This window comes from Mycetomoellerius zeteki, unplaced genomic scaffold (genome assembly GCF_001594055.1).
Source record: "Mycetomoellerius zeteki isolate Tzet28-1 unplaced genomic scaffold, Tzet1.0 scaffold112, whole genome shotgun sequence".
NCBI classification, from domain to species: Eukaryota; Metazoa; Arthropoda; class Insecta; order Hymenoptera; family Formicidae; genus Mycetomoellerius; species Mycetomoellerius zeteki.
This window is the reverse complement of record NW_017256040.1, coordinates 362,277-385,662: the sequence shown is the minus strand read 5'-3', so window position 1 is coordinate 385,662 and position 23,386 is coordinate 362,277. Positions and strand designations below refer to the sequence as shown.

At 34.5% G+C, this 23,386-nt stretch overlaps 2 protein-coding genes across 4 annotated transcripts in view; one reads left to right on the top strand and one right to left on the bottom strand.

Annotated features, from left to right (window-relative positions):
* The window catches only part of LOC108726861 (protein FAM46C), a 150,638-nt gene that overhangs the window by 95,924 nt on the left and 31,328 nt on the right, over positions 1 to 23,386 (top strand). The gene's annotated exons all lie outside the window — the stretch shown is intronic.
* LOC108726881 (uncharacterized) lies at positions 1,572 to 14,098 on the bottom strand. Its single transcript, XM_018454702.1, has 2 exons — positions 13,692 to 14,098; positions 1,572 to 2,056 (listed from the first exon to the last, which is right to left on the bottom strand). The coding sequence occupies exons 1-2, from the start codon at positions 13,804 to 13,806 to the stop codon at positions 1,842 to 1,844; spliced, it is 330 nt and encodes a 109-aa protein (XP_018310204.1). The 5' UTR covers positions 13,807 to 14,098; the 3' UTR covers positions 1,572 to 1,841.

The following is a 23,386-nucleotide window of genomic DNA, read 5'->3' as shown; positions in this document are numbered from 1 at the left end:
ATAAATTGGCCCAATTAGGTTTCCGTCTATAAAAATATCCATAAGTGTGTATGTATGTGTATTTATTTATTTTGATGTCTCATCGGAAAAGATTATATATCTATAAATTATTTTGAATGCCATTAACTGAAGCATTAAAGTTAAAATTGTTTATTACGCAATATTAACGTGATATTAAGTAGTTGTAAAATAATCATGGATGGATATTGCTGTTGACATCGAGCATATTTTTTGCTGATGAATATCCGCGCGTGCGATCGTATGAGATTTTTATCGGGAGTTTATAACGAACGATGTTTAGCCAACCGTCTAATTTTATAACAGAGCTCATTTAGCCGTTGTATTATTACGCGGTAATACTTGGTGTAAATATTAGATTACTTCCACATAATCTTTATTTTACTTGACATTTACGGCTAAAGTTTCTCATCTCTACGTCGCATGCAATCCCACTCTACTCAAGACATACAAGCATTCATGCACGCAAATTGCGTCTCACCATAATTAACATGCTATGGGAGTAATTAATCCTGTAACACGCAATCCTTAGGATCAACGTGTCGCGTTATTCAACATCATATCCTTCAAAAGATTTTATTTCTTTCAAATCTTTCCCGTTAAGTTCGATTTGAATCTTTCCTGGCGCAAATTGACTTCAACTCATCTATTGATTTATTTAATTTAATTTGCTCTTGTTAAGTTAAAAGATCTACTTTTTTAATTGCTAAGAAGTTAATTTCACGTCGTGCTGAAAGGCAATTTTTTTCGTAGTTAAATTTAGATTTTAATATGATTTTCTATTTTAAATAAAGAATTCTCTATTTCATTATATTTAATATATTGTAATTCTGTTCGATGTGTGTATAATTATGATGTATATCAGCGAAATACTATTAGTATCTTTCACAGATCGTTCACATTAATGAAGCTTGATGGAAAATTAGCTGTAGCAATTGTAGTCATGCCAATCGAGAGCAAATACATAAGCTTTCGCGATCAGTTCCGGCAGACATTTTCACTTTGACTGTAGTGAACGTCTCGCGAAATCAATCTTCAGAAGCGATAGAAAGCTAGGACTTTTCGAACTATTGTCTTTCGGCATTTCACCTCGTTATATTTGTACGCGCTGTGTGTATAAAGTGACTTCGTGTCATCGTATAATTTTGTTACAATAGATTCTTGGAATGAATCCAAAATGTCGAGGTTAAATAATAACTGAATGAAAGGTGTTTAAAACTGGTAAATCAAGTTAACGAAGGTCGTTTGTTGAAGAGTATTTTAATTTCTCATTTTTCGTACATTATATGCCACAATAAAAAGATATAAAAACAATTATATGATTCGTTGGGCTTTATTTTAATTATTTAATTTGAAAAAACGTTATTTGCATAATATTATATATACGACCGTAAACATCATTATAGTGTGATAGAAACTTACGCTATCATTTAAAATTTGAAATCGTGATTATGTTAATCTCTCCATTTCCAAATCGGAAAATCTACAATGCAACGGTCCGGTATATAACCGCTAAAGTAAGACGTAAGTTGTGCGTGTGCACGGGCGTTCAAAACAGGTGACGGCCGTCTAAGGTAAAAGTGCACAATTAATGTCCGTCTAAATACGGCGGCCGAACCGAAAGACTTTACCTCGGACGCCCTTACTTCGTTGTGCGGCCAATTAGAGGCCGGCGAATGTCGAGCGTGGCGAATAACGGCCCCGAAAGTGGTCAGGTTGAATTGCGTTACCGCAAATATCTTTTCTTCTCTTTTTTTCTGTTCCGCCCATATCCCTTCTCTCTTTTTCCCCGCTCCTCTCCTGTCGCTTCGCGCTTTCCTACCTTATATCTTCTTTCTCGATCGACTCTCTACCCGGCCTTGATGCTTATTTTTCTTTACCGTCACGATTTCGCCATCGACAACAATCACGTATCTCACGCGTGTAAAACATGTCTCCTCCGCACATTTATGCATTTCTTCTTTTTTTTCTCTCTTTCTCTTCTTTTCGTAATGCAGAATTGGAGCGTGCAGCGTTGCACGGTCGGTGGAAGCCAGCTCTAAAATTACATGGAAGACAGAAGTAAGAAAACTTTCTTACGAAGCTGAAATTGACACTTCACTTGCCTTGGTAACTTAAACATATGTTCTACTATAAGAACCGTAGTCGAACGTCAAAGTTATATTGCTTCGAACAATTTTAAATATACAAAAGTACAGCACAATTTTTGCGGTTTAAGTTACCAAGGCATCAAAATTGTAAATTTTAAAAGCACTATTACTAATACACAGGTTCTTATTAATTTTTCAATAATATATTGACTTTAATAAAGAATACGCAATTACGCCCGGATGTGTATAGATAATATTAAATTTATTAATATAAACAGCGTGTTATTACTGATCGTAACGTATTATTACGGCATTTGCTGTACTGAAATGTCGACATGCGTTAAAAGGTAATACATAATATATAATGTATTAATTCCGTAAAATTACATATTCCAAGGTGATATTGCATAATATATATAATGCACAAAATCAGCTACTTGAAATTCGACAAGTCGGCTTTTACGACTTAGTATAACTTCAACATAAAGTACGACGCTACGCTAAAGACGCAGCTTACGATTTCCGTATACATTTAATATCCGATAGATTTAAATGAGACTCAATTGCAAACGAATAGGAAGTCAGTAAAAATATATACGACGCAGAACTTGAATGTTAGAAGTCGCGTTCATTTCATAACCTTTGGTAGCCTTTTGTATAGAATGATTCGTAGCTTCGCTGTAAGATTCGCAGAGAAGTGGAGCGTTGCGAGCGATGATCGATAAAACGAATACGAGATACGCGGCGGTGGCGGCGTCGCGCGAAACGCCAACGTTTCACCAATCAGTCCGCTTCGTTCTCGACATCACCGCGCTTTAATGCCGAGTACGCTCTTCGAGTTTAGCCCTGCAGAAGGAATGTGGCTGGTTTTCAAGGTTTGCCGGCACGTACCAGGACGTGGTATGCACGTGGAAATGCTCGCGCGAATGGTGAGCAATAACCGATCTCATTATGATTGGCAAATCGTGCGTGAGCGTTGCATCGGATACTGCATTTTCTCCTCGGTCGCATGATTTTTTCTCTTCCTCTTCCCGCTCTGTCCGCATTATTTTTCTTTCGTCGTACGACGTGAGACTGAAGCTTTATATATTTTTCTCTCGGCTTTTTGAATCTATAAAATGTAGGCTACATAAATTCCTTCACGTTGCCTCTTCTTCTATAATTATTTTATGTATTATTTTTAAAGCTCTTGGTATTAAATATTTTCTTCTCTCAAAATAAAATAGAAAAACAATAAAATTTAATTTTATGAAATCTTTTAATGCTCGGTACGCTTAAGCGCGTTTGTATAACTAATTAATTCTGTAAAATTTCCTCTGGAGGTAGATTTGCCACGAAACATGTTAAAACCACGTCGCGGAGTCCCGCGCTCTTAAGTGGTACACTTTGAGATGCACAGGAATTCCTCGGCGGATCAAGCGATGCGCGCTCTCACCTGCGCGGCGCGTCGTTAAAGTCTTACTGTCCCTTTCTGCATCTATTTTACAGTTATTTCGCAAGCGTCACGTGTTGCGTCACGAAGCGCGCGCGCACTATTGCGGTGCGGCGCGTTCCCCTCGCTGTTGAAATCCGCGCGAGATCGCTCGAGCGTCTGGCAAATTCGTTTCGATTGGGCCGAGCGGCGGTCGACCGTGTAGAAAGACGCTGATCAACGCGTCGTACGAAGCGCGTGTTTCTCTCTTGGCCACTCTCGTGGGAGGGCCGGTTGCGTCTCTGTCAAGGCCCTCCGTGTATTCTTATCGAGATGTCCCACATCAGCGGATAGCGACGCCGACCTATAATGATCGCTCGACTCAAAAATCACGCGACTCGGGAGGAATGCGATCGTAACGCGAATGTCCGATTGGATTGTGAGACTTTTTCGTGAGACTAGGTGACTTTGAGAAACAAGTTTCCTGTGGAATCTTAATTATATACGTATAAACTTCCGCTTGGCGAAGAACGTAGCTGAAAATGGCTAACACACGTTTGTACACGGAAAGAACAGTTTTTCTAAATACACAACCAATAGGAAATAGAGCCCATAACAGTCTAAGCTGGTTCTTCGGTGCTTAAATAATTCAATGCGAATTTATATATTAAGGTATCAAATTCCACGATTTAATTCTTCGGTCTTGAAACGCTATACCGACAGAACCGTAGTACTATCACAAATTAAATTACCTAGCAATCTAATAATTTGATGCTCATAAGCATCTTAAAAAAAAAGATCCTAATAATGCTGATAAACATATTAAAATTCGTAAACAATTCATTGGGTAAAATATTACCTCGACCGGAAGTCGAACCCAGATCTCTAACATTCCGTGCGAGCATCCTTTAGACCATCGAGGCTTTAGTAATTCTTCGCAGGATACAAATCTGAAAATTATTTTGTTTGAACCGTCAATATAATTATGTAGGACGCTTAAACTGGTGGCTAAAATGTTAAAACTTTTTGTAACATTGCCATCAATGTCTATATAAACATTCTATAATTCTATAATTATTTTGATGGTCCAACAAAATTATTTTCAGATCTGTATATAGCTAAATTTTTTAATACTTGAGCAAAACTGTTCTTTCCGTGTAGAATCAATAAGTTTATTTCTTGTTTTGTACTGCGATATAATTCTTGTATTGTATATATTTGATATTTCTCTATTATATATTTGATATTCCTGTATTATATATTTGATACACTTATACAATTCATTCGTTTATCGTAGTGTGATGGTCAAGTTTGACGTCAAATACACGTAAAACAATAATGTTGTTCTTATCGATGCTATTTTTATGACACACTGATCGGCACGGCCAATCTTTTTATTATACATGTGCAGCGAAACTCCATTTGTCAGTGTCTCGTTTATCGGCGTGACGTCGAGCTAAATTTCCTCAACGACGATGTCAGACACTTGATATCTGTCTCGATCATCTATTTCGTAGATCAAAGGTCGATAACCGGTCTTTTTTCCGCTTATATTTAACTTACAATGATCTAATTCACATATGGGAATACACTGACCATTATGTCACGATATTTATCAGTTTTCTTATCTTTATCACGTTAATCCTGCATGCGATTAAGCAAAAAGCTTTAAAATTGACTCTGCTAAAAGTAAAGATATAGATCTTTGAATATATGTATGCATTATGAGCAAAGTTTTAGTTGAAAAAAATGCTTGTAGAGAGAGAATTGCAGAATTATGTATAATAGTAATACTAATTACTATTAATGTAATTGAGAATCGTGTTATTTACATTAGACTTATTAAAAGTTAGCGTATAAATCTTTGATTAATGATTCTTCTTATCATCCCTAATGAAGCTGAATAATAAACAGGTTTGTTGTAATATCTTACTTTTATATTAAATCTGCAAACAACAAAGTGCTGTGATATCTAGAAAGAATCGCCCGTTTATGACAATGTTCCGCCTGAAAAGCTTGTGCGAAGGAGAGATCTCATCTGTTTCATATTTTATCTTATATTTAGCACTTGTACGCAATAAAAATTTGTATACTGTTTTAGAAAAATTTCGAAAACTCTTTCGAATTCCTTCCTCTGTTTACGAATTCAATTCTATTGTACGGATATCCATTTCGTATTTATTTGGTTGTTGAACGTTGCGATTGAATTCGTATCGCGAGACGGTGAGAGTGCAATGAGTCGCACGTTCTCAACGGCTCGGACGCTCGGAGAACGTCGAATCTATTTCCACTCTCGCTCCTTGCCTAAGCGTGATCGAGCGAGAACTCTAAGAACAAAGAATATCAACTCTTATCTAAAATGATTGAAATTTCTTTTTTAATGGAACAGAAAAGCTAGCATATCTTTTGCCGCTTTTGTTCTTTCAAAACAGGCTCTCCCCAAATAAAATATAGCAGCTGAAAATCAAATAAGATAAAGAAGCTGAAGAAAATTTTTATAATTTTTTAAACTAAAGTTATTACCAAATTAATTGTTAAATTTAAGAGCGTGATATGATATTTTTTCTTCAAGTACTAATTTATTTGCAGTTATTGTAAAAATGATCGTACAAAAGTAAACAGAATAATCCCAATGATTGCGTTTAGAAACAGTGGCTTCGCAACTGTTGTAAGATTCTTTAATATGATTGATTTATACATTAATATCCAGTAAGGAACACAAAGGGCAAGACCAATCATATTAAAGAATTTTACAATAGCTGCTTTTTCGACTGAACGCGCCATTTGCATCAAATGGAGTGTAAATATATGTATTTCGACGTCATAGATCTAAATAAAATACTAGGATACATACAAAGGAATACCTAACACCCAGGGTGCACGCCTTTTGATGTGGGTTGAATTCTTTTGTATCATGTTTCTTATTCTCGACCTTATATCTTACTGTATCTTATGCATAAAGAAGTATCGAAAAGCTATATTTATCCTGCTTAAACAAGTGTTTCTTTGGTGCTTACGAAGAGTCGCGCAATGCTACGCAATCTCGGTTCGCAGCGCGGCGACCATGATAATAAATAAATGGCGACGGAGATAGGCGTGAAGAAATGGACCACGAAACGTGGACGAGCGATAAAACCTCTTCGCACGTTTTCCCGCGGATATCATTTTCGAGCGGATTTGTAGGCGGAATCCGCTCGCGCGCGTCTGCAAATAAACCGTTGCCTATTACGATACGCGATTACGTTCATTACGTAGCAAGCCTCGTCTCTCGTGAAAAGTTCTGCTTCTTGACGAGTTATATAACGAGTTTATCCGTACCTGATGTGGCGAATTAATGCTATAACCGCTACGTTAACATTGTCTTCATGTATTATTTAAAAACCTCTATTACTCGTAGATCGTAATGCTAGATTTCGATAACAGCGCCGATGATTAATGACGGTAATAATTAAATGCCGGCGTGGCATCGCGTTGCATAAAATGTCATGGATGCGCTGGTTCATTTGCAACGACTTTATCGTGATACTTTGTTTTTCTTTTACTTCTCGTAACAGAGAGAAGCTAATCTATAAGCCTGACGACAAATTCGCGACGCCTTTAGAGCTCATCGCGGTAACGTGAGAAAATACCATTTCGACACGACGGACGACATTGTTCTATACTTCACACTCTTGTTTGCAGGTGAAACGAACCTACTCATCGAGTGTTAACTCTACGTGCACGCCACTCATTAACTACTCTTACGAGTCAACGAGTCCCGAGAAGCTATTAACCTCCCGCGAGGCTGCAACGTAAATGTCAAATCTCTCGAAAATTATTACGTGACCGTCTTGTTAAATATAACATTAACGAGGAGATCCAAATTGTTTGATTGCTTGATGCTCAGTTCATTCGATTATCTGTTCTTTATAATTTTACTGGATAAACCGCAAATTTAACAAATTAAATTTACAAATTTAATGTATAAATTGGATGTACAAACATACAGAATGGCGGGAATTTCATTCTGCGGGAATACTGATATTGAATTCTCGTCGACACGAAATTGAGCTGTATATAAATATGTACATGAGTGCGCTGGATTATATATCTAAAGTTAGAATTATGTGAATATTTTTACGTATAATATATGCGTAACTTGGTACATTTTTGGAATGTTTGCGTACTTAAACGAAAGTGGCGATTAATTATGGAATCCTGTTTTATGCAAACATTGCAACAAGGACGTTCTGTGTTAAACGTGGAATTTTAGAAAATGTAAAAAAGGCATTGTGATATTATTTAACGCTTTCACGCTTGCAATCATCGGTGACAAATCGGTCGTTGTGTAAAACGGCAAACGACAGTGAAAGTATTAAGTAAGTTTGCTGACATTTCTTAATTCCATTTAATCATAAATAATTGTCATTATTTCTCGCTTTTTTGATGTTTGCAATTTTACAATCGCGATTTACGAAATGATTTTATAAAACCAGTCGGGATCGATTTTATTATATCGGATTATATGGAAATAACGAACCGAGTAGCGAACGCTCGCGCGCTCAGATCTCGTGTGCGAGCATTAGTTTTATGTCCCGTATCTTTCTCACCGATAGAGCTGGAGATATTTCACGCAGGCACGACCTGCAATTGGCTTCACAGAAACATTCACTTGCATTGGATTATTTCTGATGGCAATCAAACGTCAGCACGCAGCACAAAAACAAATGAAAAGTAAAATTGACATAATACCGAAATTTTATAAAAGAGTTTTATACAAAGGCTTTTTAACTGCATTGTAAAAAAATTTCATGTAAAATTACAACAATTGTAATGGATAATTTTGGGATCCACTATTGAAGATATCTATTTACATGCATAAGTTACAACTTATAAGTAAAATTATTCTTTTTCTATAAATATTAAACAATTTACAAAAGTAAATTTCAAATTAAAGTTAAGTTTGTAGAAATATTAATCTTACGTAATAGTTCGCTTACGAATTTTACGTTCTATTTTTCTATACTAAGCTATATTATCGATAAGCTATATTATCGATGTATAAACGTAAAAATGCAAATGTAATATGTGTAATATGATATTACCATTACGTTACATAATATTATAAAACTTTACATGAAAACTATAAAATATATTATTATTATTGTAATTTTTCGCCTAATATAAAGATATAAATATTTACACAATTAGATATAAAAGTACTAATTTTTGTAGAAACGCAATTTTATACATTTGCATATATAAAATTGTACGTTTATACAAATTTACTATTAATTGTGTAATTTTTATGCAATATTATTTATGTGACTTTACATACTTTTTTTACAGTATAGTCTCTATTGGATTAAATGTGTATTGAACGTAATCCAATCAGGCGACTTGGCCTTTTGGACAGTTCGATCAAAATTAATTTTCTACACAATTATTAAGTTATTTACTATTATCATTAAACCGATTTTTATTACTCAATTAATAATAAATATGTGACAGTTTATTAAAATATAATTTTATCTGTCTTTATGATAAAAAGGAGGTTAAGTGTAATACATGGCATTAAAGGATAATATAAACGAACTTTCAAAAATCTTTTGTTCACGTATTTATTATTGTTTGGCCTCGCAGAAGTTTTAACTTAATACGTAATCTCAACGTTTTTCATTCTATATTTTCTATTCATTGTTCCTCTCTTTAGTATGCTTTTAACGTGTCGTGTAAGGTGATGAATTATCGCACTTCTTTTTAATGGTACATTTTAAGCAGCTAGACAGAATTGCATGTGAAAAAGTGCGGAATGCGAACGAAAGATAATTATAGGTAGTCAGTCACAATGTACTATTGTGGCACGCTCTGGAACGTGACGTTATTCTCTTGCCATAATTCTAGATTCATGATATAGCCTTCCATTTAAAAACTATCGAATTCACATTTTTTCAAAAATGGGTCGTGTCAAACAATGATAGCGTAGACTTTTGCATAACTCATAGTGCATAAAGCATATAAGAAAACCAATTAGAGAGCATTTATTTTCATGGAAAGGAAGGAAATGAAGGACTTTGATTGGTACATTTTCTATACACTATATATATTATACGTTACGCAAGACCCTCTGTTTTCCGCCCTTATTCTTCTTAATCTTTAAAGAGAAGAAATGCTTAAGTGTTTAACAACACATGTCGATATTGGAATACTAATAAGTTTATCACATATAGTAATATATGAAATATGATTAAATTTTCTAAAGCTGACAAAATAAGCAAACAGAATTTCTAAACTGCGCCATAAAAATTTGAATTAATAATTTTTATTTTTGAAATACCGTTACGAAAGAGTCGAATCACATCGATTTGGCGACGTATAATAATTTTCTGATGAAAGATCGCGATACTAGGATTAAGGATTAACACTCACACATGCATATCATATTCTCGTGTCATATGAAATCAAGTCTCTTTCTCTCTTAATATCGAAAGCGAAGCGAGAGGTGCCGTACCGCGAGGCGAAGGGGAGATCCACTTCCTGGTTGCTATAACGTTCGCTTTCTTTGTTTCGTTTTGAGAGCGAAATCTCTGCGAGGCGGGAAAAAGACCAGCTCGCGCGCGTTCGAGCGCGCTCATCGCGTGAAAGTACGAGCGTCTAGTTTATCTGACCGACAATGTTGCAGTATTACGGCTGCGCCAAGCGCCAGAGCCCGATGCTTACCGCGAACGTGACCTTTTTCTGGTATTTAGAATAGCCAAGGCATTTGCAGAAGACACTCCGCCGCGCTCTCTTGCCGCACGAATCAATCTTCCATGGCATTCTTTCCCAGAATGGCATTAATGACGACGATGACAGAAGGAGCGACATGCCGTCGCGCTCCGTCTTCACGAAATTCTCTCTCCGCTTGACTTCTCTCACGTTTTCCCCTCGATTTCGCCTTTGGCACTTTGCCACATCCATCGAACAAAATCATTCACGCGATGGATACCTAATGATTTCAAATGCGGCGAATTAATTTAATATGCATGATTCTACTGTTTGCTATTAATTTCCAATGTTTGCCTGACGCCTTATGGAATCGATATTCGTGATGAATGGGAAATCCGCGTACGTAACAGAGTCATGCTACAACACAAATAACGTAAGAGAGTGTTCTGTTTGAGATAATTGAGTGGCAATTATATTCGTTTCGGCCTGTACAGGCTATTATTATCAAGATTCGCGGTCGGTTGCATAAGCGCGCGTAACGTTACCGGTAGTTTGTCATGGCTGGCGCAATATACCCAATATATTGTCGTTTATACAATTGAGCCGCAGAAAAACCTATGTTCCTTCGTTACTTGTTTTCCTCTCTCTTCCCAAGATATCTCAATAAGGCATGGTATAGTGTAATGAAGGAATTCTCAGAAATAAGAAAATTATCACTTTAAATTATATATTTAAATGTGGCACAGATATTTATAAGTAAATATCTTTATATTTTATGAAATTACCTAATAAATAAAGTTTGTAGAATATCTTCGTTATATAAATGTATTTCCAAAATATTGACTATGCTAATCCGGAAATTCCGATTTATTTTATTCCGGATTTCCGCAAAAATTCGCACCTTGTTCTGGTACAATTTGATATATAGAAAGCAGAAACAAAACTATTGTACTCCGCAGAGATAGAGAAAAGTCTCGTATCGAACGGAGACACCGTAAGAAGTTCGTGTATTTCGACTACAAAGCGGATAGTATCGCTATACAGTCACTGTATAACTCCTAAAGGCTATAGAACATAGGAATGTGTTCCACTTGATGCTCGTAATGCTTGTGAAATCATTTCATCCATGTTGTTTATCAAATGTCAAACAAGAACGAATAATGCTTGTGCGAGAGTTATGAGCACTAAACGGAACGCATCCTAGGTTGCACGACATAATCATTGAAATAAAAAAAAATTACGCTAGAAACATGCGCGAAACATCGCTCGATTTCGAATGCTGTGCTATCGATCGACAAATTGATAACAACGCGAAGCTATGCCAATGGACAAATTGTTGTCGTTCGTGGGATTCCAATGGTATCTCGCGCAATTCGCCGATAAACCAGCGTGCTCGCGTGCCGCGGCCGAGACATGCATTCATGTAAGTCTTCGATAGCTTTTGTGCAACGTTGGCTACGTCGATCGCTAATGATCGCCGAGGCTAATTAGGTTGAGCTCCCAGAGTGTTTTAATTCCGATCGGCTTTAGTTAGCTCCATTTTTGGTGACGTTACTGTCGTTTGTTTAGCCATTTGGGACTAATGGACAGCAGACACGATCCGTGAGTGAGTTACGAACGAATGCCACGAGTTTTTTCTTTCTTTTCTTTGCGACTCCGATGAGAAAATAACATGTAGGTACTTATGATAAATTGTTGCGAAGAGCTTTACATTAAACCAATCACGCCGATCTTCCATAAATGTGCATTTATTAATGAAAATAATACATTTTCAGTGTGAGAATCTTTTCTTGTGCATGGCGTAAGTGTTTCTAAAACAACACATTACTTTGAGATGTGATATACTCGATGTGTATCACATCTCAATTAAGAAATTTCTAATTTTTATAAACACATTTACGAAGTAATGGATGAATTTGCATTTTTTAGTTTCTCGAACATATGTTGAATATTGTGCAAAATTATTACTAAGCGATTTCGCAAATGGGTACAATTATTTTCAATCGGCTTTGCCAGTGACGGAGGTCACCCATAATTATTTCTTGTTGATAATAACTATAGAATTACAGTTGTTGCGACCGTTATGTTATAACGTTTCGTTGAATGTTTTAACGCGACTAACAATAAGTTAACGTAAAGTCCAATGTCTGTGAATTCAAAATTTTATTGGATATTGTTTAGATTTGATTTTCTCTATGTATAATTTTTCTATAAACAATCATTTGTTCAATTAATTTTATACAAAATTTTGTACTACTTTGTAATCGAACATTAAACGATGTAAAACATTATTTGCAAATAGAGGATACTTAAAAAAATAGTTTTAGCTATAATTACACAGTCTTGATTTTATTGGGCAGATGAAATCGAGTATCAATATGTTATTATATAAAAATTAAAATGTGAAGTGTTCGATATAATGAAATCGCATAAACTTTTATTATGCGCGTATCGTACTACTTGTTGAAGATCGAGGCTGTTGCACCAGAGGTCGTACATCAAAATCGTCCCGTCACGTACGATGACAAGCAAAATGAAACTCAAGGAGTCGCCTTTCACGAAGTGTTTACGGTAGTGGAACAAGACGTCGTCTTACTTTGACACGTTGTTTACGGGGCAAGCAATCTGATTCTGTTATACAGCTACGCTTCGTAGCAGTTTGAATGGAACTTAACCGATTGTCGCTATATTTTAAAATGCATTTCCAATCAGTATAACGCACAATACACTTTACTGTCTTTATAATTCGATATAAATATATCGAAAATATAACTAAATTTTTTTTATAATGCAAAATGAAATAAAATACGCATTTACATCAAATATGCAATAATAGTATTATAAAATTTGTTCAATTATGTAATGTTTATTTAATAACTAATTATAGATTACGTCTATGATGGCTGAAATAATAATTAACTCTCTTGATTCCTATATTATTTTATAGTAATATATTCTGTATTCTATTCTATAATAATTACAGAAAATTAGGTTATTAAAAAATTATTTTTAGAAAGATTTGACTTTTATTTTGCATATTTGCATTGCATATTTTACTTGTCTGCGTTATCACGACGTCGAATTACGTAACTAAAACAAATGCGAGTGGCGCTCAAAATACGCGATGTCGGTGTACAATCTAGACACGAACAACACCAGCTGTTGTGATGTTAAACGTACCCCATAATATTTCATGCAGTTACGCGTATTTAACGTTTTGACATGTCACTGTGAAACGCGGTACAATTCGGTTATAATTAGCTATTGAGGCAAATTTCACAGACATCGCGGGATTCACAAAGGCGACATAATTTCGCGCGAGAGGCTGCGTTTTACGAGACAATAATGGCGAAGGTTGCATCGCGTAAAATGGTGCCATCGACTGTTTGCCGGTGTTGTAAACACGATTGCCACTTTTCCGGTAATCTACCGAAGATTTAATTTTGCTAATCGCTCAAATTTTGATAACTTTTTTTTTTAAGTACCTGCATCGATTTTCCTCCGGTTGTTTTGAAAACAAATCTTCGGCGAGAAGGCTATCAATCTCCAGTGGAACACTAATTGAAAGGTGGTAATTATATAATTGTAAATTAGATCCATTAGGTTTGTTTGGGTTGCTTGCACTTTTTGCACTCTTCGCTTCCTCTGTCTTCGTCGCACTAATACATGTATTTATCTCATTCTAAGTGCAAAAATTTTTGGGAATTTCAAGCAACACGAATAGACTTCTTGATGGACTTGCTGGACTATATGCGAAACGAATGAGAAGAGAGAAAGAATCGGAGAAAGACCTTCAAACAGAAGCAGCTTGTGGGCCAGCTTTCATTCTGTTACATTTAGATTCCGTTGTGCACCGAATGGCATTGTTTCACTTTGGGACTTCCCTATTGCCAGAAACAGACGGCCACTGTCTCGCCTGATGCCGCAGCGTCACTTTATTGCGACGTTACGTTTCCACCATTAGTCACTGCAATCTCCCCACCAGCAAAATTGGACTATTACCAATTCGCGCGTGTGTGTGCCTCACATTGGTTTAAAAGGAAGCAACGAAAGACATGCGCGCGCGTGATTCTTTCTAACATAAATTCGCATGTAGTAATTTATTACTCCTGTTATTTCTTGATTGAAGGACGTAATAACGATAATACACGCGAATGAGAAGACACACTTTGATCAACGCGTATTTCTGTAAAATAATACATTATTATCAGAATCGTTTTATCAAGACATGTTATTATTAAATAGAGATAGATATTTAACTTTCTTCTTCTCATTATCGTCTTCAAATCAAAAATATATGCGAGCGAACTGTGAATGCCTTTGGCAGTCCTGAAGATGGATATTGGAAAGACTTTCAGCGAAAATTACTATGATTAATGTTGCTTTGACTTGAAGAAACTGAAATGATATTACGTAACTTTCAGGAAGAATATTAGACATTGCCTGGTGGAAAAAAAAACACAAGAAGTATTGCATTCAAATGTTGAATTTAAATGTAAATTTTATTTCGAAAAAGATTCTAGTAAATAACTATCAGTCCGCTTTACAAATAGATAATTTTCTGTATAAATTATACAGACACAAGAATACAAATTTCTCCCTTTCTCTCTCTCTCTCTCTCTCTCTCTCTCTCTCTCTCTCTCTCCTTTTATAGTTGGAAAATATGCTTTATACATTATACGTGCATTGTTTCTTAACAGCGATAAATCTTGCGACATTTATTTTACGCCACGTTTGTTTTGTGTCACGTCGAAACTTATTGCCCACGACTAGCTGTCGTTTTTTTTTCTTTCTGGGTACCGATTGCCAAGCTCGCTTGGACGGAAGTCTGATAATCGCATGTGCGTCAACAACATTCATGCTTGTGTGCGCCGCTGTTACGCAAGCTGAAGTTTTCAACCGTAAAGACTGGACCTCCGGATAACTACGAGGCTTCGGGCTAAATCGATAATCAAATATACATACTTGCGGCCGTTCTTACATCGCTGATTGGATAAATAGTGACGCACGGCGAGTATTTTCATTACAAGTTCTCTCATTGATGCTTTCTCGCTAAGATGTTTAAGAATTTTTTTTTTAAATCTTAGTCATCAAATTATACGTCTCTCTTGCGAAAATTATTAATAATTTAAATTACGAATAATAATGCAGCAACAATGAATTTTAACTGACGACTAGCGATATTTGCGTTTCTTTCAAGAAATTTATAACCGCGATTGTGAGTACCAAGTAATCTTTAAATATATATTGTTAATAAAAGTCTACAGCAGAGAGACGTTTTCTGCATAAAATATTGTGCAATGAAAATTTTGAACTTCCGGGATCTTTGTTACGTGATATAATAATGATTATACCATGTATACATCAGCATTTGTCATATCTCGGCGAGATTTTCATAGGACGAATGTATATAAATGATTCAATATTTGATCGTGAATGGCGAATCTTCCGATACAATTATATGACATGTTCCGATTCTCGTGGATTCTTTAGTGCTTATTCATAGTTGGCACTCTTTTCGGTAGCTTTAAAGATCGAAACCCCTAACGCAGATGTGACACTAGTGACGTAGAGATTAATGTGAGTCGGAGTATTCCGACACGCGACGATGTTCGCCCACTGCGCTCACGATTGGCTCGTGGAACAGATGGAGGACGCGCGACGATAATTTTAGACATTAGCAGCATTTCCGTGTGTGTCAGTGGGTCACCTTATCTCGCGGGAATGCGTTTTCTCGCGGTGTACACGCGGAACGCGACCCTCTGAAACAGAGGAGGCGTCGATCGCGAAGAAATACTAGAGCGTGTGCACGTACATCCGATGAGTGAAAAACAATCGAATATCTGCAGATCCTTTTACGGCAATTTCAACGTCTGCCACGAAATTCCGTCCGACGTGATAACAAAACAGAATCAAATATCTTCTCTCATTTTCGAGATTTACGCCAGTTGTCGTTTATAAAGTTTAAGATATTTAATTCCTATAAGGCAACACTTCCTGAGAGAAATTTCGTTGAAATTTCAGTTTTACTTAATTCTATTCGTAACGTTACAGCTGGATATTTTATATATATATATATATATATGTATAAATATTTTGTTCAACAGAATGAGAGTTTCTAATTTCTAAAGAAATTTCTTGAAAGGAGAAATAGAAAAGCAGAAAAGCTTAGTATAGTTTTAGTCTCTAATAGAGGAAGAGTGATAATATATATATAGAACTTAAAAGATCAGATATATCGACTGAGATTGACTTAATCTACCGATCATAGTCCAACTTTATGATTTCACACCATCGTTAATCACACAATAAGCTACAGTATAATGAATAAAGTTCTATCTCACACGCGATACCACTTGTTATCTCAGAAAATTATCGTCGAGCTAAAAGGCTTACTGCTGATTAATTGCTTCTTCCACTGGACCCGAAGACGTATTTCACACTCTAGGTAACGTCCTATTTAAAAAAAATATGAATCTCAGATCATGAGAGGCATTTAAAATCCTCCACTCGAAATTATTTCAATGATTGAAACAATTTGAATAATAAAAAGTGCATCTTTGTCTGTACATATCAATCGAGCAAGCGGATATTATTTCACTGTGCAGACTTGATCATGAAATTAATTTGCGTGTAATGAGCTCTGCTGCAAAAAGAATTGCAGCTTGTTTTATAGTTTGTTTGCCAGATGTCAGTCGTTAGCCAGGCGCTTCGTGAATGTAAATTTATCCGGTTGGGTAATATACTCGTACATGCAGCCACTCTCGCATAAACGTAGAACGCCACTTGATCCTTCGAATACGGATACCGCTCCTTCTCTCTCGCCGTTTCCTGTCCTTGGCCGTATCTCATTCTCCGCGCGAGAGTTCGATCATGGGCTTCCCTTTCCTCCGAAAGGTCGCCGATCAACCTCGGTCAGATCCATCCACTCCGTCTCGTAAAAGGGATGCTAAATCGATGAGGTGGTACAAGGCTGCCCTCTTACAAACTGGATTCTCTCTCTCTCTCTCTCTCTCTCTCTCTCTCCTCTCCCTCCCTCCTTTTTCTCTTTCACTCCTTTCTCTTCGATTCATCCGACGTCATTAATACGAGAGAGAGGACTCGTTAATTAGTTGTCGAGTAATTTTCCTCAACTCGGTTTTAAGAACTCCGAGACGAGCCGTAAAATCTATAAACTTATTCTGTAAACTATTTTAATCTATTCTTGGATCAAGAGGCGTTCCTCTATTCGTTAAACATCTACTTTTTCTCTGACTTTTTTTCGTATAGTTCGATGTTTTGCGCTTCTTATTAATTTTTTCTCAAACTTAGCTATGATGATTTTTTTTAAATAATTTTTCTAATTATATGAAAATAAATTAATTTCTTTTTTATATCATAATTAATCCTGAATTTCGTATTATAAAATAATATAAATTTCTATAATTAACTAACGTAAAATAATTTCAATAATTTAACTTTACTATGTTGCACATTGTGTTGTTTTTTAATTTCTAAATCTTTCTATTTCCAAAATACGCTTAAGCGATAGTTTCTTGAATGTGATCTTTTTGCTAATATATTTTTTCACCCGACATTGATTATGTTGAAACTGTTTTGTAATTAAACGTTTAAAAAAGGTTAATTGAATCAATCTAAAATAGTACAAGATGCAACTGCTTATAAAAGTATTCTTAAAGATACGGTAACGAATTATGATTGGACTTACGGAACTTACTTAAATAATAAGCAAAGGCGCTGAAATAATTATACTTTGCAATATAACATAATATCGTTGCATGTACTCGAGTCGGAATGGCCTGATTAATATGCATGACGGTTATTTTTGGAAAAACGTAATCGCTGGAAAGAATAAAAGATTTAAAGAAACATGTTGATCTCGTTGTAAACTTTTGACCTTTGGATCACAGAATGCGAATCAATTGGTTCTTTGCGATATCCCTCAACAATGTTTAGAAAAAGATACTTACAATATAAAGACAATAAATTTCAAATATTTTAAATCTTTGCATTTTTTGTGAATTCCTCCTATACTATAACTGTTTTTATTTATAAAAATCTCTCGCGTATAATCACTTTCAGAATATTTAAAATATTTCACATTATAAAGAAAGAGTTTAGAAAATACGACAAATAGTTTCTGTCAAAAATGTTCAAGAAATTATTAATTCCAACTTTTTATATTTTTGCGATTAGAAGTATGAGCGAAGCTCATAGTTCACGCATTATTTATAGAAGTTAAAGAAATTACACGATAAATATCGAGTAACTTAGTAATAATCTTATCATTTCATTCCAACGATATTTGAATAGTTTCGTTAAGACATGAATTATATTTTTAAATACGTACAATTAGAGAAAAATAAAAGTATTGTGTGTGTATAACTACATAATAATTTTAAAGATAATGCAATTGCTGTAATTGTACGCGACACTTAATCGTCTACAATTCCAGATGTCTGAATCCACAAATAGCTTGCATCACGACAACTGAAAGAAATCATGCTCATGAATAACAACAATATCTCCAATATTTTCAAATTAATGAAGGCTCTTAATGTTCGTTTATTACATTGTTGCTATATTTGACCTGATATACTGAGGTATATATATTTTCGATAAAGAGCAAACAGCCCAAAGGTTGTTAATGGTATCGTAATGTTATTTGTTAACATATAACAACAACAACGATAAACGCGTGAGTTATCCTTTCTGATTACTTCGTAAAATCTATGTTATGACAAATTCAACTTTAATTGCATACAAAATTTGTATTTTATAAAATTCCATATTATTAATATCAATGATTTGGATTGCTGAAATATGGAAAAATTAGGAAAAATTCGATGTTCCATGCTGTTCGATTTTCGCTTCTTGTTATACTTTGAACGACAATGATTCTTTTACGTAGACGCTTCCTCTAATCATAAGTCTATTTATATTCCGATTCGTATTTTATAAGGTATCAGAGTTGACATTAGATAGTAACTGGCTTACGAGAAGTCAAAGGCGAAATATCATGGGTCATATGTTTTAAGTAAATTACATACTATGTAATAATGAACGAAATGATGGATATAAGAATATTAGACAAATAATCTTACCTATCATACGTATTTATCTATCATACATACGAGTTTATTTTCCCAGATTCACATTTTTAATTTAAAAAATAAACAATTGTAAAGTTAATGAAGCTCTCTCATCAAATTGTTGCCGAAGATATAGTTCGTTTTTAATAAATAATTAAAAAAAATTTTAATTTAGAGATTTTACATATGACATACATAAATATCAATTATTGAGGACTCTCTTAATAAATGGAACGGCAAAATATTTTTTTATTTTACACGAGTGTCTGAAATCATAACGCAATTATCATCGATATTCTTAAATAATATTAATTTCTTTAATAGATGAATTAATACAGTAAATAGAAATTGAAGCCGGTATAATTTCGATTGAAATTTCCATGCCGCAGAAATAAGATTAATATTAAATTCATTCGAAAATCACGTTTCACACTTTAAAACTATATATTTATAATACATATTATGATATTCAAAACTCTGCTAATGGACGTCAATAAATTCTCAACATATGTCATTTTTTCGCATATCTTCACGTGTATTCCTACTCACGCGACAGGTTCTACGAGCGCACGTAGAGAGAGGGAGAAGATTTGTGAGGGACCGAGAGGTCGAGAAAGAGCGATCCCAGCAAAGCTTCTTAGTATTACGTATTAGTGAACTCGGCTCTCTTAAAGTTGAAGTCTTAGGGCACGACACGCAGCCTCACTTTTAGCATTTGACGTTCAATGATTGTAATATTCAACGAGACAACCAACCGAGCGGGAAATGTGCGCGAAGATACTTACGATAAAAGCGCATTCGTCGTGTTACGTTATGCGATGTTACCGATATTCACGCAATTTATACACACGTGGCCTTGTCGCGTACTAGCGATCGGGTCGACCAAGAGTGCATGTTAACGTTAAATTCACACTGCATTGTTATAAAAATAGAGTTACTTAATACCGCAAAAATAGGAGAATTAACGACGTGGCGAGCCATATCGTGCTCCCGCGTGGCTGACGCGGATAAAGCACAGATTTATCTGCGAATTACGCTGCTCGTCCGTCGATGACACGTACAAACGTACTTATCCGCGACACTTTCTCGTCGTGCGAGACTACTCGAACGGGTTCTCGAGACATCTCGATACTTCATGCTTCCATGTGATCCAATCGTTTCCAGTCATCATTAAGCAATCGCGAAATAAATTATCATTCCACTGTGCAATATATTTTAGTTATGTTTATTCTGTACATGTATCTATATATATATATTGTATATTAGTTTATATATTTATATGATGTTGCAATGTATTGTTCAGAGATCGAAAGTATAAATATATAATTGCTGTAAATATATTTTTTTCATATTTATTCGAAATTAAGATTCTTTCTGTATCAATTATAATTCGAGATTAGAAATGAGAATAGATCAAATTAAGAAAGAGAAATCATATTTTCGATCAAAACAGATTTTAAATATTTCGGTGTGGATACTAAGATCCGCTTTTAAAATAAGATTTCTCTTTCTTAATTTTATTTTTTTTATATTTAAAAAGTAGCTAGAATTGGTTATTAATTTTTGTGTATATTTTCTACATTACACGATTATAATAAATTATTTAACGCAAGAGGAATGCACAATTTTGCGAAATAAAAATCGTGATAACATAATAATCTGGCTATGCCAGGAAAAGTTCGCTCTCTTGACAAACATTTAACTGAATCGCGCGTAGTACCTATAAATAGTTAACTGTATTGCAAATTTGATTGCCATGAAGAGATAATTTCATGTTGAAGTTATCTATAACAAGTACAACAGGAAAACTTGCTTCGTTCATATATGACTGCCAATTTTCCGATAAATAAGAATCCATTTAAAGTAATTTGAAAACAGTACACTTCGCTTCCGTGTTCAGCACCTTCGGAAGTCTGATAAGAATTTGTTTAATGAAGTGAAAAACAGAAAATTTTTATTACTATTAAAATGTAATGATGGATGCGTTCCATATCACGCATGATACGCTCCATAATATATGTATAAGAGAGAGTGGTCTAAATCGGACCGTGTTCCAAATAGGACCTTTTTAATTTAAATGAATACGGTTAAACAGATTTGCGTACTATTTATAATGTAAAGTCCTTATAAGACACCGAACATGTGATAGCAGTTTGACAGTTCTCTGTCATAACATTCATAAAATAAACGCAAATATGTATTTTCAGCCATCGTGCGAAAATTTTTTTTAAAAAAGAAAATTCTTGTAAATCATTATTTAAAAGGTGTTAAAAATTTGAAAAGTAATTGATTTAAGATAATTAAAGAGTGTAGAATTCAAAAATATCAAGCATTTTGTGATCACTTTTGCGATTTATTGTAAAATTTGTTTCAAAGTTCGAAAGGACCCGTGTCCAAATCGGACAGTAGGAGAGACCAAGATCAGTAAACTGTAGGAGTAAGTAGAATAATCGAGGCTACGTTATAAACAAATCGCGCGAGACACGCGTAAACTCGTCTGAGCACGCAGCAGCGACTGCTGCTCAGTCTGCTGTAACATCTCGTTGTTAAGACATCTATGATAGAAGTTACGTTACAATTTCAAAAAATCGTACACCTAAGTAAACATTTTTATTCTTAAAGTTTTTGTTTTACAATCGTATATAATTGTCTGAGATATTTTATTTTCATTTAGATAGTAAGCGTAGTTCTTACTTAATAAAGTCCAACAGATTTTTTTTGTTTATCTGTCTTTGTTATCATATACTTAATGTTTTTAAAAAATGAACGGATGGGGCTAGTAGGCTAACCACAATACGGGGCTATATGACTAATTTAGTGACGACTCTGATAGTATCTACTCCCAAACTTCTTGAAATAAAATCTCACTCTAAAAGAGTGAAAATACAGTCAGTTTTGAAAAAGAGGGAAAATATTCCACTTCTTGAAAAAGAGTGGCAATATTTCATTCCTTTAAAGAGATTTACCTCAGTGATAAATATTATAAGTTTAATTCCTTACGTCCAATCTCGATAAAACTAGACTCATTCGACATGTTTTTGCACGAAAAAAATGAATTTAGCAAAAAGAAGCATTGTTCTGCCTTGTAAATCGAAATATTAATCGTTAAAGTTTGTTAAGTTAGAAAATCTGTCATTCACTACACCCTGATAAAAAAGTTGATAGAAAAATCCTCAATATGAAATTTGGTTTGTAAATTCACTAATTTGAATCAGATCTTATAGGAATCTTGTATAAATCTTACAAAATCCGATAAAACACGATAGGATTCATATCCGATCAATTGTGATGCTCGCGAGGTCAACGATAGAAAATGATATAAACTTATAGAAAACGATACAAATTGATAGAAACCTTATCGTTCTCAACCATTCTCTATCAACTTTTTTTACCAGTAATAATAGTTAAATTACATGTATAAGAAATTTTTCATGCATTAATATGTATAAACTTATCTATTATCAACCATTTTATTTTTTAAATAAAAACTCACAAACTTACAAAACTGTTAAATATACACAGATGTGTATGCCATACTTATTGCTAACTAATTGTCAACATTTTGAATTATCAAGAAAAAATGATCAAAGAAACAATGTTTTCAGAAAAAAGAATTTAAATTTAAAAGTAAAATTTCAAAAAAATTCCATAAAAATCTCTGATTTTCAAGATTAAAAAATATATTTCCTGAAAAGTCCAGATCCACTTAATTTATACTGAATTGACTAAACTACTTATTTATATTGACTACAGTGTCAGTAACTGCGTTACAAATTTTGACATGAACTACGAAAGATTAATTAATATTACACGATTTCATAATAATATCTTAGGTTATTATATTGTTATTATATAATATTATATTGTTAAATTTATGTTAAGTTCGCTTTGCGTTTTTGTAATTGTAATTTTACTCTTTCATTTTTTGGTAGAGCAACAGATTTTGCTGGTGTCTCACCATTTTGTGCACTATGTAGAGGAGACGTCTGCCTAGCTGGCCCCCCCACCTAACCAAATCTTAATGAAAAAATTATGGAATAATGCGCTATTTATGCGCTATTCATATCCGCAAACAAAAATTTTTGCGC